The sequence below is a fragment of the Teleopsis dalmanni genome, chromosome 1 (genome assembly GCF_002237135.1).
Source record: "Teleopsis dalmanni isolate 2A chromosome 1, ASM223713v2, whole genome shotgun sequence".
NCBI lineage: Eukaryota > Metazoa > Arthropoda > Insecta > Diptera > Diopsidae > Teleopsis > Teleopsis dalmanni.
This window is the reverse complement of record NC_051846.1, coordinates 172,065,453-172,086,711: the sequence shown is the minus strand read 5'-3', so window position 1 is coordinate 172,086,711 and position 21,259 is coordinate 172,065,453. Positions and strand designations below refer to the sequence as shown.

Sequence of the window (21,259 nt, the reverse complement as noted above, 5' to 3'; positions counted from 1 at the left end):
AAATTTATTAATTTAATTTAATTTATACAGAAAAAATTTGTCTGGAAATATTGTACTTATCGATAAAATTTTTTATGCAAATATGAAAAATATGCCAACCCTGTCGTTTTCATATTTTGACAGTTGATTTGGTATTATTTTTCGCTGGTAGGCATAAAAAAATATTTTGTTTACCGCTTAAAATTTGTGAAAAAATACTTAATAAAATAAAAAAAGTAATTGTGCAAAATGGAGCATGAATTTGAGGATGGTTGGCAAGGGAGACCAAGAGCTGCTGGCGAAGAAGAGGTAATTATATAGAATTTTTTGCGACTGCATCAAATTATTTGTTTTTGTTTTCGTTTAGGAGCCCCAAGACTTACAAGAAACCATTCAAGAATGTTTAGAAAAGTTTTTAACACCAGATTACATTATGGAACCTGGTATATTTTCACAATTGAAACGTTATTTTCAATCAGGTGGTTCACCAGAAGAGGTTATTGCTATGTTATCCGAGAACTACAAAGCAGTAGCACAAATGGCAAATTTGCTAGCCGAATGGTTAATTATTGCCGGTGTGAAAGTAACAGATGTGCAAGCAATGGTTGAAAATCATTTAAAAGATATGGTGTTGAAAACTTTCGACCCTAAAAAAGCTGATACTATATTTACGGAAGAAGGTGAAACTCCAGATTGGTTAACCGAAATGATTGATCATCCCACTTGGCGTTCGCTTATATATCGTTTAGCTGAAGAATATCCCGATTGTTTGATGTTAAATTTTACAATTAAAATTATTTCTGATGCTGGTTTTCAAAGTGAAATTACTTCCATTTCTACAGCAGCACAACAAATTGAAGTTTTTTCACGAGTTTTGAAAACTTCAATAACAAAATTTTTAAACAATCCAGAAGACGTACAGGGCGCTATACAGGAGTGTGCGCGTATGGTTTGTCACGGTCAACATACTTATGTCTATTCACAGGTATTAATGCAAGTATTAAGTCAAGAACCTAAAGGTGGTTTCAATATGAAGCGATTATCACAAGAAATTACAAAATATGCATTACAAAAGTAAGTTCATTTTTATAATCTTTTAATGATTTATTTGATTGTAAGGTGGTTTTCTTCTTAGTAATCAAAATGTTACACCTATTACAATGGCACTGAATGGTTCAGCAGGTTATCCACAAGCTTGTCAGGCTTTATCTTCAATGTTGGCGCGTAACACTTTAAATCCAGCTGATATAACTGTGCTCTATCGCAATTATTCCACGGCTGACCCACCGCCAATTGATCTCATTAGAAATCCACAATTTCTAGAATTATTAGTCGATTCACTCTTTAAAGCTGGAGTTAAAATCAATCCTGAACACAAATCGAAATATATTTATTTACTTGCTTATGCTGCGGCAGTCATTGACACACCATCGAAAAAGCGTCCACCCGTAGAACGTGTATTAAATCAAGATGAATTAAATAGTACCATACAAGCCATTGAAAAAGTACATGGCATATGTAATGTAAATAAAGGATCCACAGAACTTATTGCTGAATTGCAAACGCTTTATAATTGTATAAAGTAAGCTTAATTACAATTCAAAATGTAATATAATAATTAACTGTATAAATTTACAGATATCCAGTTGTTGGTATAGGTGTAATACGTTGGATTGAAAATACTGTCACAGAGCCATCGTATTTTAAACTCTCCACTGACAGTTGTCCTACGCATTTAGCTATACTTGATGAAGTCGCTGCTGTTCACGTGACATTACATCAACAAATTCTACGCTTGCTTATACGTCTTTTCGAATCAAAACAAGATGAATTAGAGATATTAGTGCATTTAGAAATGAAAAAAATGTTGCTCGATCGAATGGTTAATTTACTAACACGTGGCTGTGTCGTTCCTGTCGTTAAGTATGTGAAGCAGTGCGTGTTGAAGGGTGACACCGATATTTCTTTGATAAGATATTTTGTGACTGAAGTATTGGAGACTATAACACATCCATATTCACCTGAATTTGTGCAACTATTTTTACCTATGGTTGAGAATGAGGAAATAACTGGTACTATGCGTGGTGAAGGAGATAACGATCCAGTATCAGAATTCATCGGTGAGTTAAGTTATAAAGTTTTTGAATATGAAATATTAATAAGAATTGCTTTTATTTACAGTACATTGCAAAGCCCACTATACAACTGTATAATTATTAGGTGCAAACAAATTAATAATATAAGCAAAATTCTTTCCAAGAATATTATATTTCAGTCATTGGAATTTGCTACTATATTTAAGAAGTCATAAAATGGTGTGATTCATGTTTTTGCGACATATTTATTTGAATATTTGTTGCAAATTTTATAGCTTTTCCCATTGATACCTACGATTTAACACAGGTAAAACAACCTATTCAACATCTATTTTATTGGAGAAAAAAAAATATATATATGTATATTTACATATATGTACATTTATATCTATTTAAATTTATCTATGAATTATTCCATAGAACACTGATAAACTAAATTACCACCTATAATCTAATAAAAATAATTTGTTTCTTAAACACGCATATTGTATGTATGAACTATGCAAATAATATAAAAATGTTTAAACTTATTTGATAAATTATAATAAAGTCTTTTTTATTACAATTAAAATTAGACTTCAGACAAAAGAATATTTTCAATAAATTTATGAAATATAGTAATTATCTCTATTCTGTTATATTACTATTTGTTGACATGAAATGCAATTTTTTATATTTTAAAATTATATACTGCAATAAAGATAAAGATAACAATTTCTTTTATAATTGAAGACTCATAATTATATACACAAAATTTTTGGATAACTATATACCTATAAAACTGTAGATATGATTCTTTTAATAAGTTGTGAAATACTTTTAGTTCGATTTACGATAAAATAAATTTGGAAAATAGGGTACACAAAATTTTGAGAATAATGCATTTAGTTATAATTACAACTTTATAACTATATTATTAATATATGATATAATTATATATTATTTATAATAAATAATCACAATCATCAGATTGTGGTTGTTATTGTAGTCCGCTGGGACCTAAAAAGAGACTATAACCATTAGGTTAAAATATATTAGTGATGTTGCATTCGCTAAGCTAAAATCTCTCGGTATTTTATTTAATGAATACCATTGATTAATATATAATAAATTTAAAACTGTATATATAATTTTTATGTGGTAATGCCCGCTATTAGTACAAAAACTATAAGAATATATTTTATAATAAGTAGAAAAACTATAAAATAATTACTTTGTACAATATTCCCTTTTTTTCTTAGTATTAAAAGACTAAGTGAACCATAATAAATGATTTACATTTTTCTTAACCAAATCCATTATATTATAGTACAATTCCCTGCCACAACATCAATCCATATTTGCTTGTCGACTTTTCAATTACAAGACCCTGAATATGTGAAGATCCCTTATAGAAAAGCTAGTACCCATTTATAGAACTAGAAACGGTGAGCAGTTAATTTAATTTTCATTCCTGCAGCCTCTTTCAGGATTTTTCAAGCAGAGCTTGAGGACTTTGTGGATAGGTATAGCATGTCTTGAAGTGGTACATTTATCAAATAGCAATTAATTCGCATAATTAGAGTGTTTAAAGTGCTGATCTAACAGTCAAAATTACATTTAGTAAGATTTTTGAATATGTTTCTCTTTAGAGAGATGTTAATATTGTTCAACACTTGTTCTCGCTGAGTTCCTGAGCTTTACCACCATATTGATATAATTCAACGGGTTAACACCGAACGGCTTGGTTGACTTGATCATGGCGTGAGAATAGATGAAGATGCTTCACTGAAGTCGGTGGAATAGACCGTGTCTCCGGTAAAGTAATCAAATTAAGGAAGCACAAATTGGACTCCATCTTGGAGATTGGAGAAGGTACGTACGCAGCAGAGGTATCTGTAGAGATATCCTGTATTACGCCGAAACCCGGTAATGTGTAGTTACGATAATCAATTAAGTAAGTAAGAGTTGCTGATCACAAAGAAAACGCAAAGGCCATAAACAAATAAGTTGAACAGAAAGAGGTTCTTCGGTGCACATTCAGAACATCAGAAACAGTCGTTGAATTTTTTTGTATAAAACAAATACATATCAGATTAGAAGGTTCAATGATATGGAGACAATTGTTGAATATATGTTGAGTACATGCACCACTTAAGTGCACCACTTTTAAGTAAAAAATAATGATTGAACTGACCCGTAAAAATATCAGTCTTATAGTATGTTTCCACTGGCTTCGTTAGACCAGTTAACTTGAGATTGCTTGAATTACTTAAAACGAAGCCAGTGGAAACATACTATTAGAGTTAACATTCTGGTGGGTTATTTTCGATTAGATAGTCATTTGAGAAGATTAAATATTTTCTTTAATAATAGTGGGTAGTGCTTCAAATCTCGTTCTCTGATGTACACGTAATGTAGACTGAAGAAGATATGAACTAACTTTCTGGAGTAGCTTATTTATAGTTCTCACTTAAAGAATATTTAAGATTTTATGGAAGGTGTGAAATAGTTTTATACTCATTGCGCATTATATGGTAACACAGAAGGCAAGTCCGAGAATTATGTGGATGTGAGGGATCATCGTAACAACCTAACCTGATTTCATATTAATTTGTTCATTACACTTTTAAGATAATATAAATTATTTTATTGTAATAATTGAGGCAATTTTTATTTAATTTATTTTTATGACTATATATAATGCATTCCAAAATATATTCTATTATATTATAAATGTTACAGATTTATTTTTTTATGATCAACCGATATTTAATATAGTGTCTTTATAGGCTAATTGTTCAATTTTTTATTATTGGAATAAGATTTCTAAATATATTATTTAGCGTTCTAAAATATATTATATTATAAATGTTACAGATATATTTTTTTATGACCAACCGATATTTAGTATGTTTTATTGTTCAATTTTATATTGGAAAAAAATTTTTTTTTTTTATTATATATTTTTTAAATTTATTTTTTTATTTTGTTCTTCATTTTTATCTTATTATTATTTCATTTTTTTCTTATTTTCTATTATTTATTTTAAATAGGTTAATTGTTCAATTTTTTATTATTGGTATAATATTTTTTCTTTTATTTTTGTTTTTTCTATTTTTATATTTTTTATAATTTTTTTTAATTTATTTTGTTTTCATTTTTATCTTATTTCAATCTTATTTTTTTTCTTATTTTCTTCTTTTTTTCTTTTACTTAACAATTTAAAATTAAGAAAAAACCACGATTCCTTTTACAATAATTTTTATTTCATCGATATTTCCTGATGATGACTTTGTACTAAAGTCGAAATATCGATGATAAAAAAATTATTGTAAAATAAATCCTCGTTTTTTTTTTTTAAATTTTTATTTTTAACAATAATAAAAAATTGAATAATTAGATTGTAAAAGTACTATACATATTAAATGCTACAGATATAATATTTGTAATCGACATTTATTTAATATTTATATTTTACAAAATTTATTAAAGACGCCACTTTCCACAAGTAAATTCTTATATAGTTTACGATTTATTATTAAATAAATTTTTATTTATATCTCGTTACATTTTTTTTAATTCATCAAAATTTTATATTTACCACTGCCGAAAATATTAACACTTTTGGTGTTTATATATATATATATATATATATATATATATATATATATATATATATTATATATATATATAATTATTTTGAAGAGCGCAAATTTCAAACGTTAAATATTATTTGCTCGTCTCTCATGAAAGATTGTATGTTTACTTTACCTGTACCTGGTTGCATGTCGCCCGTTATAATTGATAAGATTTTCTTATCAAAAGTTTGCGTAGTGCTCATATAAAGAGTCTCAGTAATATGGAAAACCGAAATGGAATAAGGGTGGAGGCGGGGTAGTACGAATGCTTTATACAGTTTATTGTCTTGTGCCCACTGGTATATAGATAAAGATAGATATCAGTTCATGTGCACCTTACCACATTCATCTATTGAATGAAGGTGTCATACGAGTACTGTTTTTACTTTCACAAATTTAGTAAATTTAGTAACTGGGTTCTGGGCTTTTTTGCATGTAGAGCACTTTGCAAAAATGTGCTACGCTATTTGTATTGGTGATAATTTTGAAATATTTTTTCAAATGCGATTGGAGCAGAAAATTCGAATGAAACATTTTAGTATTTTTTTAAAGTTTGACATTATCGACAGTTTATCGATGGATCGGTTTTAGGCAAGAGCGCTTAATAAATTCGAAGGAGGTACAACGATAACTAACAAAATTAAAAAATTTAATTAAATTAAGTACAACGATAATCTAACAAAATTTTAAAATTTAATTAAAAAAATATATCTGTGATTTATTATGTTATTTTTAATTAAATAAATTAAAAATAATTAAATAAAAATTTATATCTTATTTAGTTTTGTGATATGTTTCCTTACGCTTGTGTTTTAATTTAAATCTAAAAAAAGAATTATCAAATTATAAATTTATTTAAATGAATTAAATTGGTATTTTAGTAATATAAACAAAAATCTTCAAAGTTCAAGTGTTTTTTAATTTGATAAACTTTAAGTTATAAATCAAAATGGTAAGCAGCATTTTTATGTGTTCAACGTAGCGTATAAGTATTTTTTCTTCATATCAAATAAAATATTTGTTCAAATATTTCAGCTTTAATTACCATTACTTAACAAAACATTTACATTTGTTTATACACATAAATTAGGGTTTTTAACTTAATTATAATCTAATTAAAGTACAAAAATTTTTAGAACTCTCGGTTAAATTACATTAATTTTACATACATTAATTTTTATATACATTAATTTTTATATACATTCATTTTTATATACATTAATTTTTATGTTCGAAATTTCAATATTTTTGTCTAAATTTCTTAAAATATGAGTCACACCTATATTATCTTATAGACATATTAAAATATATATGTTATTATCAAAAAGGATTTATTTATTTACTTATGACTAACTTGTGGATGATTGATATGTTGAAATTAATAAATATTTGAAACAACGATAATAAACTGATATATACATATATATTATATTCATTGCGAAAAATATTGCATTTTCATATTTATTTATTTCTTCTTTTCATATTCGTATATTTTTATTTATTATTATTCATACATTTAATTAAAATTAATATATGAACATTTTTTAACAATATATTTACAAACGAAATGGTTTTCTTAATAAATATTATTTTTGACTAGTTTGTTATATTATTTAGTTATTATAAATTTTTAAATGATAAAATAAAAACATTTTTATTTTTATTTATATTTAAAAAAATTTAAATTTTAAAAATAAAAAAAAAGTTATTTTTAATAATATCCCAAAAATAAACACAGAGTAGTTTAAAAAAATATTAACCAAATTATTTTTGTTTTTATTAAATATAATACTCTTTTATATAATTAATTCAATTAAAATTGTACTTATGGAGTGCCACCATTCAAACCAACAAAGCCATCCAACTACATTATAAAAAATAGTTTTCCCCTTCTCTTTTAGTAGTAAATACAATTTATATTTATTGTATATTTATTTAAACCCGTGCAAATTCATTTAAAAGGGTTATGTTTCATTTAATTATATGGTATAGAGAAGAAAACTTTTCCAAGTAATAAATATTTTGGATAACTGAACGGTCGTGTCACTACTATAACAATTAGATAATGTTAGGTCATTAAAATAATTCTAGGAATCCATGTAGGCTTGTTAGTCCATTGTGTTTTTTTACGAAGTACAAATTTTAAAACCATTTGGAACATTTAACAAGCCTCAGATACTCTTTTAGTCCTCCGCTTATTCTAAATTTATTGTACATGTACTGGACAGTAAACAAGCAGGTGTGATAAACAATTTTCGTCTTCTACATAGCTAAAATAAATATCATTGAAGGAAAGGGAAGGGAAGGAAAGTATCATTTGCATGGTTTTTTAAGCTGAAGCGAACTATTGGTATATATATTATTATATATATTATATACAACAGTATATAATATATATATATATATATATATATATATATATATATATATTATATATAAGCATATAACTTTCATACATAAAGATTTATATTGTTTTTTGATTTCTAATTAATAAAATGCTTTTCTTTATATTATCTAGAAAATATAATAAGCTTTCTAAATAACCTTACTGTATAATATTCTATACAATGTAAAAAATGTCCTGAATATGCAGTATATTTATTTCTATAGTATTTTATAGATGAAAACCCGAAATTCTATAATGAAGGAATAATAGTTTAAATTAAAAAAATTTATTAGAATTAAAAAATTGGATGATATAAATAAAATTGGATTTTTTATATATGAGAATTGTATAGAAGTTCTTTTTTTTTTTTTTTTGAAACAAAAAAGAACTAAAAAACATCGAAAACTTTCTCCCCAATCCGATAAAAATTTATAAAAAAAATTATCAACAATTGATTAGTTGTTACTTCATAACTAAAAACTTGTCACGATTATTTTATGTAATTATGGTTTATCTCTAGGGCTATGTTTTGATAAACAAATTCTAGGAATAAAGTACTTTTTTTCCTTAAAAGGCACTAAAGAAAAAAGCTATATTTAAAATTATGTTATAACAATGGTTATAAAAACATGTTAATTCTTAAAAGCTTTTAGGTTTTAATTGAATTATTTTGTATAAAGTTACATATGTTATAATGCTTTCAATTAATATATATTTAATAGTATAATAAATATTACTGTTATTAATACATAGTATTATTAATAATAGTAAATAATAAATATTTTTAATATATATTTATTGTATAGTAGTACATTTTCAAGAACTTGTTCGTCAATAATAGACCAAGTATGGTCTCCTCAGATTATTGAATTTTTTTAAACATATAAGTGGTATTGGCTCTCTCTTGCAAACTTATTGCAAGGTGCACAGATAACGTAAGCTTGCAATGAACAACAACAAAACACACGCTAAAAGTTTCTTGCAATTGCTTGTAATCTTGCTATACCTTAACGTATGTATGTATACCTATATGCTTGCAACAAAGCAAAAAATGAAAAAAACAGCTGTTTCGATATCTGCTGCTCTTTATGTAGATGTGGTAACTGCAAAAACAGCTGTTTCATTTTAATGTTGCAATTCTGCAACAGAGGTGTTCTCGCACTCTTGTAATTTTAGTATAACATTCTTGCATTTCGTGCACCTTGCAATGAGTTTGCAAGACAGATAGAATACCTTTATACTCTTATTATATTTTCTAAACTAATATTTCTTTGTTCTGGTGTTTCATTTTCAATATGTTTTGCTTGTCGATCTTTTTTAAATTTAACTTTGCGATCTTCATGACCTCTGTTGGTTGATTGAAGAATTTTCTTAATTTCTTGACGCTCATTACATTGTTCATCATTTACAGGTTTCTACTAATACTCGACCAGAATTATTTGTAATACGCATTGAATTTTTTTTTCGTTGCATTTTTTATAGCAGTATAATGTCAGTAATCATTTTTTCTCTAGTATTAAATTATTTTTAATTATATAAATTTAAATAATGTCATTTCAAAAATAAAATAATAATAAATAATATTTTTTTAATCATTTTAAAACAAAAAATTTTGTATTAATTGATTTAGAAGATTTAATTTTTATAATATCAGTGTAATTGCGTAGCTAGAATGAAATAGCGGGTCGGGGCTTTGATATACTGACATGATAAAAGCAGTTATGACCTTTCAGCGTGAGTTATTTAATTCACACCATCAGTTTTTGATCATATATAAACTATATATATATATATATATTTATTAACGGACTTAGATGGAAAGTCCATCCGTTTAGACTTAGACTTGGTATTATGTGTGTTGTCAAAAGTATACAAATGCATTCAGAGACAAAAAAATTACCTCGCTACATCAATGAGTTTGCTCAACTCATCAGGCTCAAATTTAGCCAATAACCATTCTTATAGGCTATGTTTTTGAATACATAGCTGTTCTTAGACGAATCTCCGCCTTTTAATGTTATTGAATCGAATTTCCGTCATTTAAGCGCCTGCAACTTTTTAGTGAACTGTATTTCCGTGATTTTAGTGGCATTGAGTCGACCCATTAAGAAAACTCCGTTTGTGATCTATTTTTCGTTTTTGTAAATAGTATCGGTTTTAATATTTTCTATTTGTTTTTAACAAGATTGAATTGAACAGCTAGAGCGATGGTTTGTTTTTTAATCGAACCACTAGAGTAACTAGTAACAGTGCTATATTACTTACTATATATGAATATATATAGATTTCATTTATTTATTTAAAGAAATAAAACTGGATGCTTTTTACAATTTGTTTATAGTGCAACTTAAGAATTAAAGGTAGTATTCAATATTTTTAAAAAAGACGAAAACCCATTCTAAAACGAAAATTATTTTTATAAAAAAATAAAAATAAAACACTTTATTTTCAAGACTTAAATAAATGATAATCCATTGTTTTCAATACTAAAAAGTTCAAAACAAAATGTTTAAGCAGTAGTGAATTAAAACAACAAAATTTTTATTTATTTTATTTTTTTGAATGTTTGGCTGACCATATAGCTGCTTCGAGTTTTGCCAAATACCCATCATCAGTGGTCTTGGAATTATTTCTTCCAAATTTTTTACCAAAAATTTTCTATTAACCATTGACTACTGTTCGAAACCTCTCTATTAAATACAGAAAGAAGTTTGTATTAATTAAAATAGTCACTAATGTCATAACTAATATAAAGTAAAATTTAAAACATATTTAATTATATTTAAAATTATATATATATTTCCTTGAATATATAAAAAAATTTTATAGACTAGATACAACACAAAATAAGACTTACCAACACCGCGTTATCAAATCTCAGAATGGTTACAGGCTCCTCGGGGTGGTATGCAGATCTGAGGTCAATTATTGCTTAGTCTGATGAAGTGATTAACAATAATCCAGTCAAGGTGTAAAGAGGGGTTTTGAATATACCTCGAGTTAAAAAAGAGTGAAAGTGCTCAAGTGCACTGGCTCAAATAGCTTCAACATAATAATAAATTTTTTAGATATTTTTGAATTTTTGTTTATAAATAAAACATATAATATTAGGTTGATATCAGGGGTGGAGTCTTTTTAAATACTTCTACAGCTGAGTTATCTTTAAAATAATTGACGCAATATAAGAATGGCGTCATTGGTGGACTATGATTATAAATGGTATATATATAATTGATTATCCATAGTGTTTATTAAAGAATTCTTTAAGAAATGTATTTTTATTTTAAAACATGACTTTTAAAATTAGTCATGCGATTTGCTGTTTAGAATTGTTATATACCAAAGGAATTATCTAAAGTTATAATCATACAACTAAAACTATTTCTAAAATTAAATTTAAATAAATATTACAGTAATAAAAAAAATTGTAGTAAAAAACAATGTAAAAATAAAAACAAATTGCAAAAATTTATATGTGAGATCAAGAAAAAAAAGATATACTTGACAATTTTATCAGTAAGCAGATAAGAATACTGATATGTCATCTTATCTGAGTAGATATACTATTCGTACATATAATTCTATGCACCAGTAATACACTCAGTACGGTTATTAAAGAGACCAACTTGCTAAGGGATTTATTATAGAATTGCAGACTTTGCAAACCAAGTTTATGTACTCGCTTAAATGTCGGCAATCGCGTACATTTATATAAAACCCGAAGTGTGTGAGGTCATATCACCTTATCGCTTATTGAAAAATTGATAATTACTTACGAATTGGGCAATTTTCGATAATACCTACAATGGAATTCTTTAATTTCCAATAAACTGCCAAATTTTCTAATATTTTTTAGTATCTGCGATAAGTTTTAGCTTCAGCACGTTTGGCTCTATTGCACCTTAAACGCGATAAAATTGTTAAAAAAATATAATCGTTTTAGTAGTGTTTCACTTTCGCGTTTGGTTATAAGCTATTTTTATTAAATAAATTAATTTTATTTCATAGTTTTATAAAACTAAATGCTATTTTAAGAAATAAAATCTTTAATTATTATATAAATAATTAAAAAGATTTGAATTCAAGTAAAACTTAAGTGTTTGTAAAATAAGTTTATGCTGTGGTGTTAAGGATATGTGCCTTTGCTTACTTACAAAATGGATAATTTCTTTAACAAAGTTTTAGGACGAAGGGTGAGTGTGTTGTTTAAGTATTCGATTACTTTTAAACAAATAAATTATACATAAATCATGTATAAAATTCTTAAAGTGTAAAAATGTATTGACGCATAACTTAAAATATTTAATTTTTACCCAGTGACTAATTTATATTTTAATATTTGTGTTAAAAATGTCAGTTTTTATATTTGATTTCCTGAAAGACGATAACTTATCGGAGTTCAAAATAATCAAACCATTTAAGCTTTTTTATTATCACTTCAAAAGCTTTCTATGCTTAATTTACATTATTAATACCTGAAAAAAATATGCCTACATAATTGTAAAAAATACACATACAGAGAAATTAAAAAATTTAATTAAATATTATTTTTATTAATTATACTTAAACATTATTACCTTAGATTAAAATATATAGAATTATTTATCTCAAATATTATTTAGAAAAAAAAAATCAGTTGTGATTCAGAGTACATTAAGTACAGTGGCGTAACTACAGGGAAGCAACTGGAAGCAACGCTTTCGGGCCCCCGAATTTAGGGAGCCCCACCATAAGTTTTTGTATTCATTGTATTTATTTTTAATAAATTCTCAAAAGTGGGACGAAACGTTTTTTGTTGGAATAATTTCATATTGCATTTTATAAAAGATACGTAAATTTTAAATTTAAAGTACATAATATGTAAGTACTTCAAATAAAATATTAAACCTATTTATAAAATAAAAAAGTTTTTCTAAGAAAAATATGTGTCTTAATGTGTCTTAATATGTGTTTATATGGAAGCTATATCTAGATTTAAACCCATTTGAAAATAATTTTGTACGTTGTCTTTTGCAAATATCAGTACTGTATACACCAAATTGAATTTGAATACCTTTATTAAAAAAGGGGAAACCTCATATCCGATTGTTAAGTTTATATCACAGTTACAAGAAATAGACGTCCAATTTCAACCAAATCAAATGGTGAACAAAAGTTTCATTCGAAGAGTTCAAAGCTGAGAAAGTAGTTTGAACTGAAAAAGTATGTATATATTGTACTGATATATACTTAATGGTATTTCCGACGTTTCCTTTAATGCGTTACGAAAATCTTGACAAACCTTATATATCCTTTTCACATTTTTTCGTGTAAACAGTATAAAAATAGGGGCCCCTTAATATGTTGGTAGGGGCCCCTTAGTTAGAATTTGCTTACAGGCCTAAAAAATGTAGTTACGCCACTGATTAAGTACATATTGATATCTTATTACAGGTAATATAAATAGGTATAAACGATATAAATTCAAGGTTCGAAAAAAATTCCCCTTTTTAAATAGTGTTTAGTAATATTGATTAATATGATTTTTTAATTGAATATAATATATATTTTATATATAGTAGCTTTATGTTTATGGAAACGATAACACACGCTATTATATATAAGTTTCTTAATATTTTATATAAAAAGTCATATAAATCAATAAACATTTATTGTTTATTTGTACACATATGCAGATAATTTAAAACAATATTTATGAATACAATTAGTATATATATATGTATTTATTATAATGAAATTAATTATGTAATATACATAGAGATCAATATCACAAAATTGTACAACCAATAACAAAAATTCTATTATAAAAATCATCGTTAAAAAAAATTGTGTTTATTTCCGAATAATTTCACGTCGCATAATAATTACAAATTCTGATATCCGAAGACTCCGGATATACAAAAAAACCGATTTTATTTTCAACACCGGAGACTTCGTTTACTATTAATCGGATTCTCCGAATACTCCGTAAAACCGAATATGAACAGCTCTAGTCTGTAGTCTCAATGCCGTGATGGGGAATTTTATGTATACGTATATATTATATACTTATGTACAATTACAAAAGTTATATACAAGTTTATAGGTACTAATAACATAAATTAGTTTTGTTATAGTTATTTTAAATTAGGGTTGGGCTTAACTATTTTCATATTTAATGTGTCATTTTAAGTGTTAACAACTTCGGTCTGAAAATATACATAGTTCGAAATTATTGTAATGATAATATTTTATATATAAAATGCTGTTGCATTTGCATTTTGCTTATTTTATTTTTGTAGTCAAAAATAATTGCTTGAAAATAGTCAAACAATTTCAAACCCTGGTTTTACCAACTAATGAAAAAAATTTCGGACCTGATGTTTTGGTAATTTGTTAATTCGGGAATAATGGAATTTCACAAAAATAAACATAAAACGTTTTATCACTTTACTGAGTTACCGAAAACGTTTGTATATCTGTAATAATGGCCTTAATAGTAGTCCAACTATAGTATATATCATTAGTACATATATTTTATAAGTGTACATAAAATATATGTACTAATGATATATACTATAGTTGGACTATTGTATAAATAGTCCATGTATAAATAATTAAAAAGAAAATATTCGATTATCAAGTAGCAATAATTCGATGTACTGATCGCTAAGATGATGTATCTCATATATTAAGATATATTGATCACCACCACTCTATATTTTTCAATTCTTCCAAATAGTGTTGCCATATCGTAAAGTTTAAATGTCCTAATACATATTTATTATTGTCATATATAAGGGTTTGTTGTTGTAATGCTGCACAATTTATTAACAACTAAATTATTCTAATATACAATGTTCTGACAATATCCTTGCTATTAAACTTAATATTTTAATAATATTGTGTTAACTCGATAACGTTTCTACAAGACACATGAAGTACATCTCAATATTATTATTAAAAAAAATTTATTAAGCAACCCTCGCTCAAACAAAGTTCAAACATCTAAAGCTTTAAAAAAAATCGCTTTTTATATTTTTGGATGAAGTACAATTGCAGAGCTTACATTTAAGCCATAAACACTAAAACTGTTTATTTTTTACAGTTTTTTTTTCGTACTATAGTAAATCAAAACAAAACTCAAAAACGCTCTCCGAAAAAGGCGAACAAACACAATGCACAACAAGAAATTAAGAGCGTAAATGCCGCCAGTAGGCTTTGGTTTGGTTTATTTTTTTTTTTTGCAAGAAAAAACACAAAATGTTTTGCTTGCAAGAGATCACAAACGAAGCTAAGTTTCATGTCAAGTTCAGTTCACATTCGTCGTTGGGAAAGTGTTGGGTGTAAACTAGTTCCTCGGAAGAATTGCGTTGAGTGTCGAGTAGTTAGCAAAGACAGAAACAACTAAAAACCGTACACGCGACAACAACAAAACCAGATAAAAAAAAAACAGATCAAAGACAGATGATTTGGAGTGTATGGAGTGCTTACTTCGAAATTTGCTTCGATTCATGGTACCATGAATGATGAAACGAAAGCGTGAAAAATAACTGTTTTTACTGAAGATTACAAAATGTAGAAGCAAAAACAATAACAAAAAGTATGGAAAATGTAAATAATATTGATCAATTGATTTATGGACGCGGAAAACTACGTAAATGAATGACGCAAATTACTGCTAATTTCCAACGGTGTTTATATAATATTTTTTGATTTTATTTTCAATAAATAATAATGTACATACAATCGGTATTTTCCGTATCTTAGCACTTTTCAATATAATGAATATAATGAATAAAACCGAATTAAATAAAAACGTTTTCAATCAACTGTGAGGTGTTAATAAAAAGCCCATAAAATCGTTTTAAGCATGTAACAAAAGTATATCTCGTTAATTTTGTTAACAACTGCAACTGTAGTTGAAAAAAAACACATATAAAATGAATAAATAGAATACTATTGTGTATTAAAGTGCGAATTAACACTTTTCTACTACCTCACAACAACAACAACAACAACAACAACAACAACAAATGCGAAGAAAATGTATCATACGGTACAATTCCTTGAGGCTCCGATTTTACTGCTTTGTGTAACGATATTTGCAAATTATTCAGTCGATCGTTGGCATTCGATGAATGAGTTTGTTTATCGATTGGAGTGGAAAGTTTATTGATATCGGTGCGGAATTTAATAATAATTTCAAATTAGATATATAATTAAATATATTAAAAAAAATTAATTTATTAACCTATATTGCATATTTGGTGTTATTTTTGTGATTTTATGCTAGTGTCTTGAAGAAACTGCAAAGCATAAACAAATGATACCCCGCACGACGCGTCTTCACAATAAACTGAAATTTTTTGCAGAAATTAAAATATTATTCAAATTTATTTGTAATTGATTTCCCTTCTCGTGTTTGAATATATTTTCTGCTACCTAAATTTTCAAATAAATTTTAAATGAGATTTATGTAAATTTTTATATGTCGCCAAATTCGTTTTTATTTATGAGTTTTTGTTTAAATTGAGAGAAAAAAATGAATTTCATTGGGCGACATGATCACTTGGCGGGTTATCAAAGGGTTAATACCGCGGCCTACGGTGTGCCGTTATGGAATAAGGACGATTCTGCAAATTTTGTACAGGATAGTATCTCATGGAAATGGCAAAAGGTGTGTAATAAACAAATTTTAAAAAAATAATAAAAATAATGATAAATATAAATAAAAATTATGATATATGAAAAAGTTAACGAAGTTAACTAACCCAATTATAAATTGTATTTATTCTAATATACATTTTTGTTAATTGAACCGGGGTAAAAGATAGTAATACATATTATTTTTGACAAATTTTTTGTTTATTTGTTTTCTAATCACTTATTTAGCACATACCACACTTATTTATTTCAAATTTTAGAAGATTAAATTAGGTACATTAATTTTTGCTGCTGGCTACACTTGATGAATTCTGCAGATTGAAAATTTGTATCAATTCTGCTTTTATTGAGTGGGTGTAGAAAAGCAAATAAGGATTTTGTCAAGTAATTTAATATGTGTTTTGTTATTAACAAATTAATATAAATTTTTAACTTTTGCTGTTCACTGTTCCCTTCTGACATCAAGAATGCCCATGTAAATATTAAAACGAAAAAATATAAAAAATAGAAAAATATTGTGTATATATTGGTTTTATAACTTTTACAACAGCATCAAGGCATGAGTAAAATTTCAATTCACTAAATGCAGAAAACTGTACGTAAATTGTTATAAAAACTAATTTAAATGCTTAATTTTACTCAGCTTTTCCTCGTTTTTACCAGGTCTGGTGTGTGTCTTTAGAACTAAAATATATTTATTATAAAGAGAATTTGTAGATATATTTATTTTCCAATGAAATACAAAATAAACAATATGTTAACGATTCTTTTCAAACAGTGCATATAAATAGCACTATTAAATTCATATACTCGTAATGAAAAAAAATTCTCATATTTCATTCACTTTTGTAGTCGGTGATCAAATTAGCTTAAATGTATACAAAATAATAAACAAAACCAAAGTGTTAACTATAGTAAAAAAACTGAATAAGAAGATAGGTGAAGTGGACGGAAAAATGCCTCCTATTCAATTATATAAGAAATCCATTTTCATTACACACCCCTCGTAACAGTAAGTAGAAGCATAGTTACCCACTGGATGCATTGATAAATGCAAGTACCGTTAAAGCGTGTTAATGAATGTGGAGCCTAATAGTTCTAGACATACCTGGACATAGACACAACAGGTCCAGGTGTATCTTTTTCCAGCTCCGGTAGGCATGTACTAAGAGATTCAAAATCGAAGGCCGCGCCTATCTCCATGTTGTCCTATAATTAGAAGAGGCAGTGGTCCCAGTGCAGGTTCTTCATTTAGGGTAAAGGCGATATGTAGCTTATGAACTCGCTGCTGATAAAATCAAAATAAAAAATATTATCAATAAATATTTGTTTACTTTCAAAATTATTTATATAAAAACGATTGTACAAATAATTTGAATGTTAATAATTAACAATGAATATGAATATTGAGTAAATATTTTTTAATGAATACAATTGTAAATAATAGTATCAGTTTTGTCCGTTAGATGAAAATTAAACCTAACATGAGCCCTTTGTGATACTACAAAGAATATTTAAGGTACTAGTTAAATTATATTCACGGATCATTATTAACTATCTTCACCGGATCACTGGTTGAGAATCATTCACTTAGATAGATAGAGGCCAAACAATTTTTTTATTCGATTTTTTTTTTATTTTTATACAAGTTTATTTAAATAAAGAAATATTAAATAAATAAATATTAAATAAATAAATATTAAATAAATAAATATTAAATAAATAAAATATGTGGTTAAGAGTGTTTTGTATATCTTAAACATTTTTCAAGTGTATTTGCAGTTTTTTATTTAATTTAAAAATTTTTTTGTAAGATTTTAGGTTGCGCCTTTTTCAACTCTTGGGTATATACCTCTGACCATTTGCTATTCTACTTTATATGTTCCAGAAGTTACTTGAACATGAGGGCTATTGGTAACAATTAGTATTTTCTATTTTAATTATTCGTTATTATAGTTAACAGTTTTAACTGATAGATATATTCTGAAGATACTAATAAGGAAGTTATTTTGGGAATTTCTTTTTTGCATTGCGTCTAATATACTATATATACAGTTAAATTTTCATAACTCGAAGTACCATTTTGCAAAGAAAAGGTTCAACTTATGGAGACGTCAAGTTAAAGAAATTTTTTGTATTTGTATGTAATTTCTTCTCTAAATTCTGTTGCACTCTATTCAGTTCGAGAGATGGAAATTTGACTACACTTTAAAAAAATTTATTAAATTAAATTTTACGTTAATAAAATTTGTATTTAATAATATCTGAAAAAAATAAATAAGATAAAAAATTACAATGTAACTGGATGTATAAAAATATTATTTTCGCGTTGTGAGGGTGTAATTCGATTATAATCGTGAGATTTCTTGCTTTGGTGAAATTAAAATTTATGTGAAAGTTTAAATGATTGATGATGAATAAAAAATAAAAACTATTTAATTGTTTTTTATTTTCGGTGCTCTTTCGGTGTTAAAATTTTCAGCTTTGTTTTATTTTGATTAAAAAAAATCTTGCCTGCAGAAGAAAGTTAATTGCATCACAGAAACTTAATAATAAATATTAAAATTAGGCATTTTATCTTAAATCAAATTTTTAAAAATTATTTAAAAAAAAAAATTACAATCACTTGTAGTATAAAATGGTTTGTAATATTTTTATTGACTATGAAAATTACACCAAAGTAAAGATCATGCATTTCAAAAAGCCTCGCGAAATGCTTTACTACCTCAAATGACTTAGGTAAATATTTTTTCAAAATTTAACAATATTATTACTATATAAAATAAAAAAAAAAATTGTGCGAATTTGTGTACATAATTTTAAAATGTATTAAAAACAAATTTAGGTGATAATTAATATAACTCACAGTAACGACCTGAAAGTTATTGTTACAATAAAAATCCCAAAAAAAAACAATGTAATCACAAGTACTCACAACTGTTAGAAAAAATGTAAATTATATAAGATACACCTCAAACACGTATATAAATACGTATATACATATATGACTTTTATATACATATTAGTATAGTATATGATCTATTACTGACTTTTTTTTGCGTTCACACAAAGTCGACATAAAAGCCCAATTGTTTAGAATGCTCAATTTGTTTGACGTTTGACGGTGAAAGGTTAAATGCTTTCTTATTTTATATTTGTTTAATGAATTTTTATTAATAAATAATTTTGCAATATTTAAATTTTTCATTTCTGCTGACGAATAGTGATGTAGAGATACACTCAAATGTACTAAAATTATATGACAAATTTGGCCTCAATTATTAATATTTGAACACTTTTTAAATGGGCTTTATTGCACACGAAAATTTTGCAAAAATATTTCTATAACTTCTCGTATATAATTAAATAATTTTGATTTATTTGTTATTAACTTAGTTAAAAGTCTTTATTTGTCTATTTAAATATTCAAATAAAGTTAGAAAAAAATTTATTCAAATATTTCCTTCATTCATCCTTCATTGATTTAACAGATAAAACATAAAGTATATTATATAAATATTTTTAATATTAATTTAATTGTATAAATTAAATGTTTATACAATCAAATATTTATACAATTCTTTTTTTATACAAGAAATCGTTTTTGGTGTAATAAGACAGCACTTTTGATCGCTTTTGTGTTATGTTCTTCCAATTTTTTGTGCTTTCAGTTAGCACTTTTGTTTGTTTTTAAAATTGTTCTTGTGCTTGTCTTTGTTACGCTTTGGCCTAGTTAGCTAGCACTTTCTTTTTATTTTGAGTGCTGTATTATATAAAACATTTTTATTTCTAATTTTTATTAAAACTATCTATTACTTTTAATTTTTTCAATATATTCGTTTAATAATTTATTAACGGGCTAATTGGTCTATTAAAATGTAGACCAGTTTTTTCATTTTTATTTAAAAACATTTTATATTTTATTAAAATATTTTTCCAATATTTCGACTATCTTCGATAGTCATCTTCAGGGAATGTTCAATTTTAAAGTCGTTTATTTTATACTCGTTTGAACTATATATAGCCTACATTGAATTAGTAAGGTCAAACCCATACAATGCGCCTTTTTTAATACATAAATATTTGTCTTTAAATTAAATTCAAATTTATAGTACAAATCAAATTAGCAGGCATGAAAAGTAACAAGATTGCGTTGCATAAAAAAGGGAAACCCCATGTGAATAAATTGTGATGCAGTTGAACTCAAGTGGAATTTTTACTAAATTTAATATGTGAACTTACAGATGTGAAGATGGGCAGTGTACAATTGAATTTTAATAATATTTGTCTTTAACGTTAAATTAAATAATAATTAAAAGAAAAAACTTTTTGTTGACTTTCATCAGATACCAATTTTAATTAATATAAAAATTAAATTACGATTAAAGATAAAGTTTAATTAAATTTCCTACGATTGTAGTTATTTAGATATACAATTTATGCTCATTAAAATGAATTGCAATAAATAATGTATATTATATTTGTATAATATTACGAAATAAATAAATAATGTATATTATATTTGTATAATA

The 21,259-nt window shown here is 25.8% G+C and overlaps 2 protein-coding genes across 4 annotated transcripts in view; both read left to right on the top strand.

The window, feature by feature from the left end:
- Positions 1-161: 161 nt before the first annotated feature.
- LOC119670151 (negative elongation factor D) lies at positions 162-2,533 on the top strand. The gene is made up of 5 exons (XM_038080303.1): positions 162-288; positions 347-1,053; positions 1,115-1,561; positions 1,618-2,099; positions 2,161-2,533. Exons 1-5 carry the CDS (start codon positions 229-231, stop codon positions 2,190-2,192), a joined length of 1,728 nt encoding a protein of 575 aa, XP_037936231.1. The 5' UTR covers positions 162-228; the 3' UTR covers positions 2,193-2,533.
- A 4,026-nt stretch (positions 2,534-6,559) lies between these two features.
- Positions 6,560-21,259, top strand: part of LOC119670150 (probable phospholipid-transporting ATPase IH) — a 29,311-nt gene continuing 14,611 nt past the window's right edge. Inside the window, exon 1 of one of the 3 annotated variants that reach the window (XM_038080301.1) lies at positions 6,560-6,647. In XM_038080301.1, coding sequence (XP_037936229.1) covers positions 6,645-6,647 — 3 coding nt within the window. In that variant the 5' untranslated portion in view covers positions 6,560-6,644. Of the gene's footprint in view, positions 6,648-12,154; positions 12,275-16,567; positions 16,741-21,259 lie in introns of those variants that run through there. The other 2 variants (XM_038080300.1, XM_038080299.1) reach the window with 2 other exon arrangements.

Coding starts and splice junctions, on each gene's coding strand:
- LOC119670151 (XM_038080303.1), top strand. CDS start 229: ATGGAGCATGAATTTGAGGATGGTTGGCAAGGGAGACCAAGAGCTGCT. Junction 289..346: donor GAGCTGCTGGCGAAGAAGAG/GTAATTATATAG, acceptor GTTTTCGTTTAG/GAGCCCCAAGACTTACAAGA. Junction 1,054..1,114: donor ACAAAATATGCATTACAAAA/GTAAGTTCATTT, acceptor TTTTCTTCTTAG/TAATCAAAATGTTACACCTA.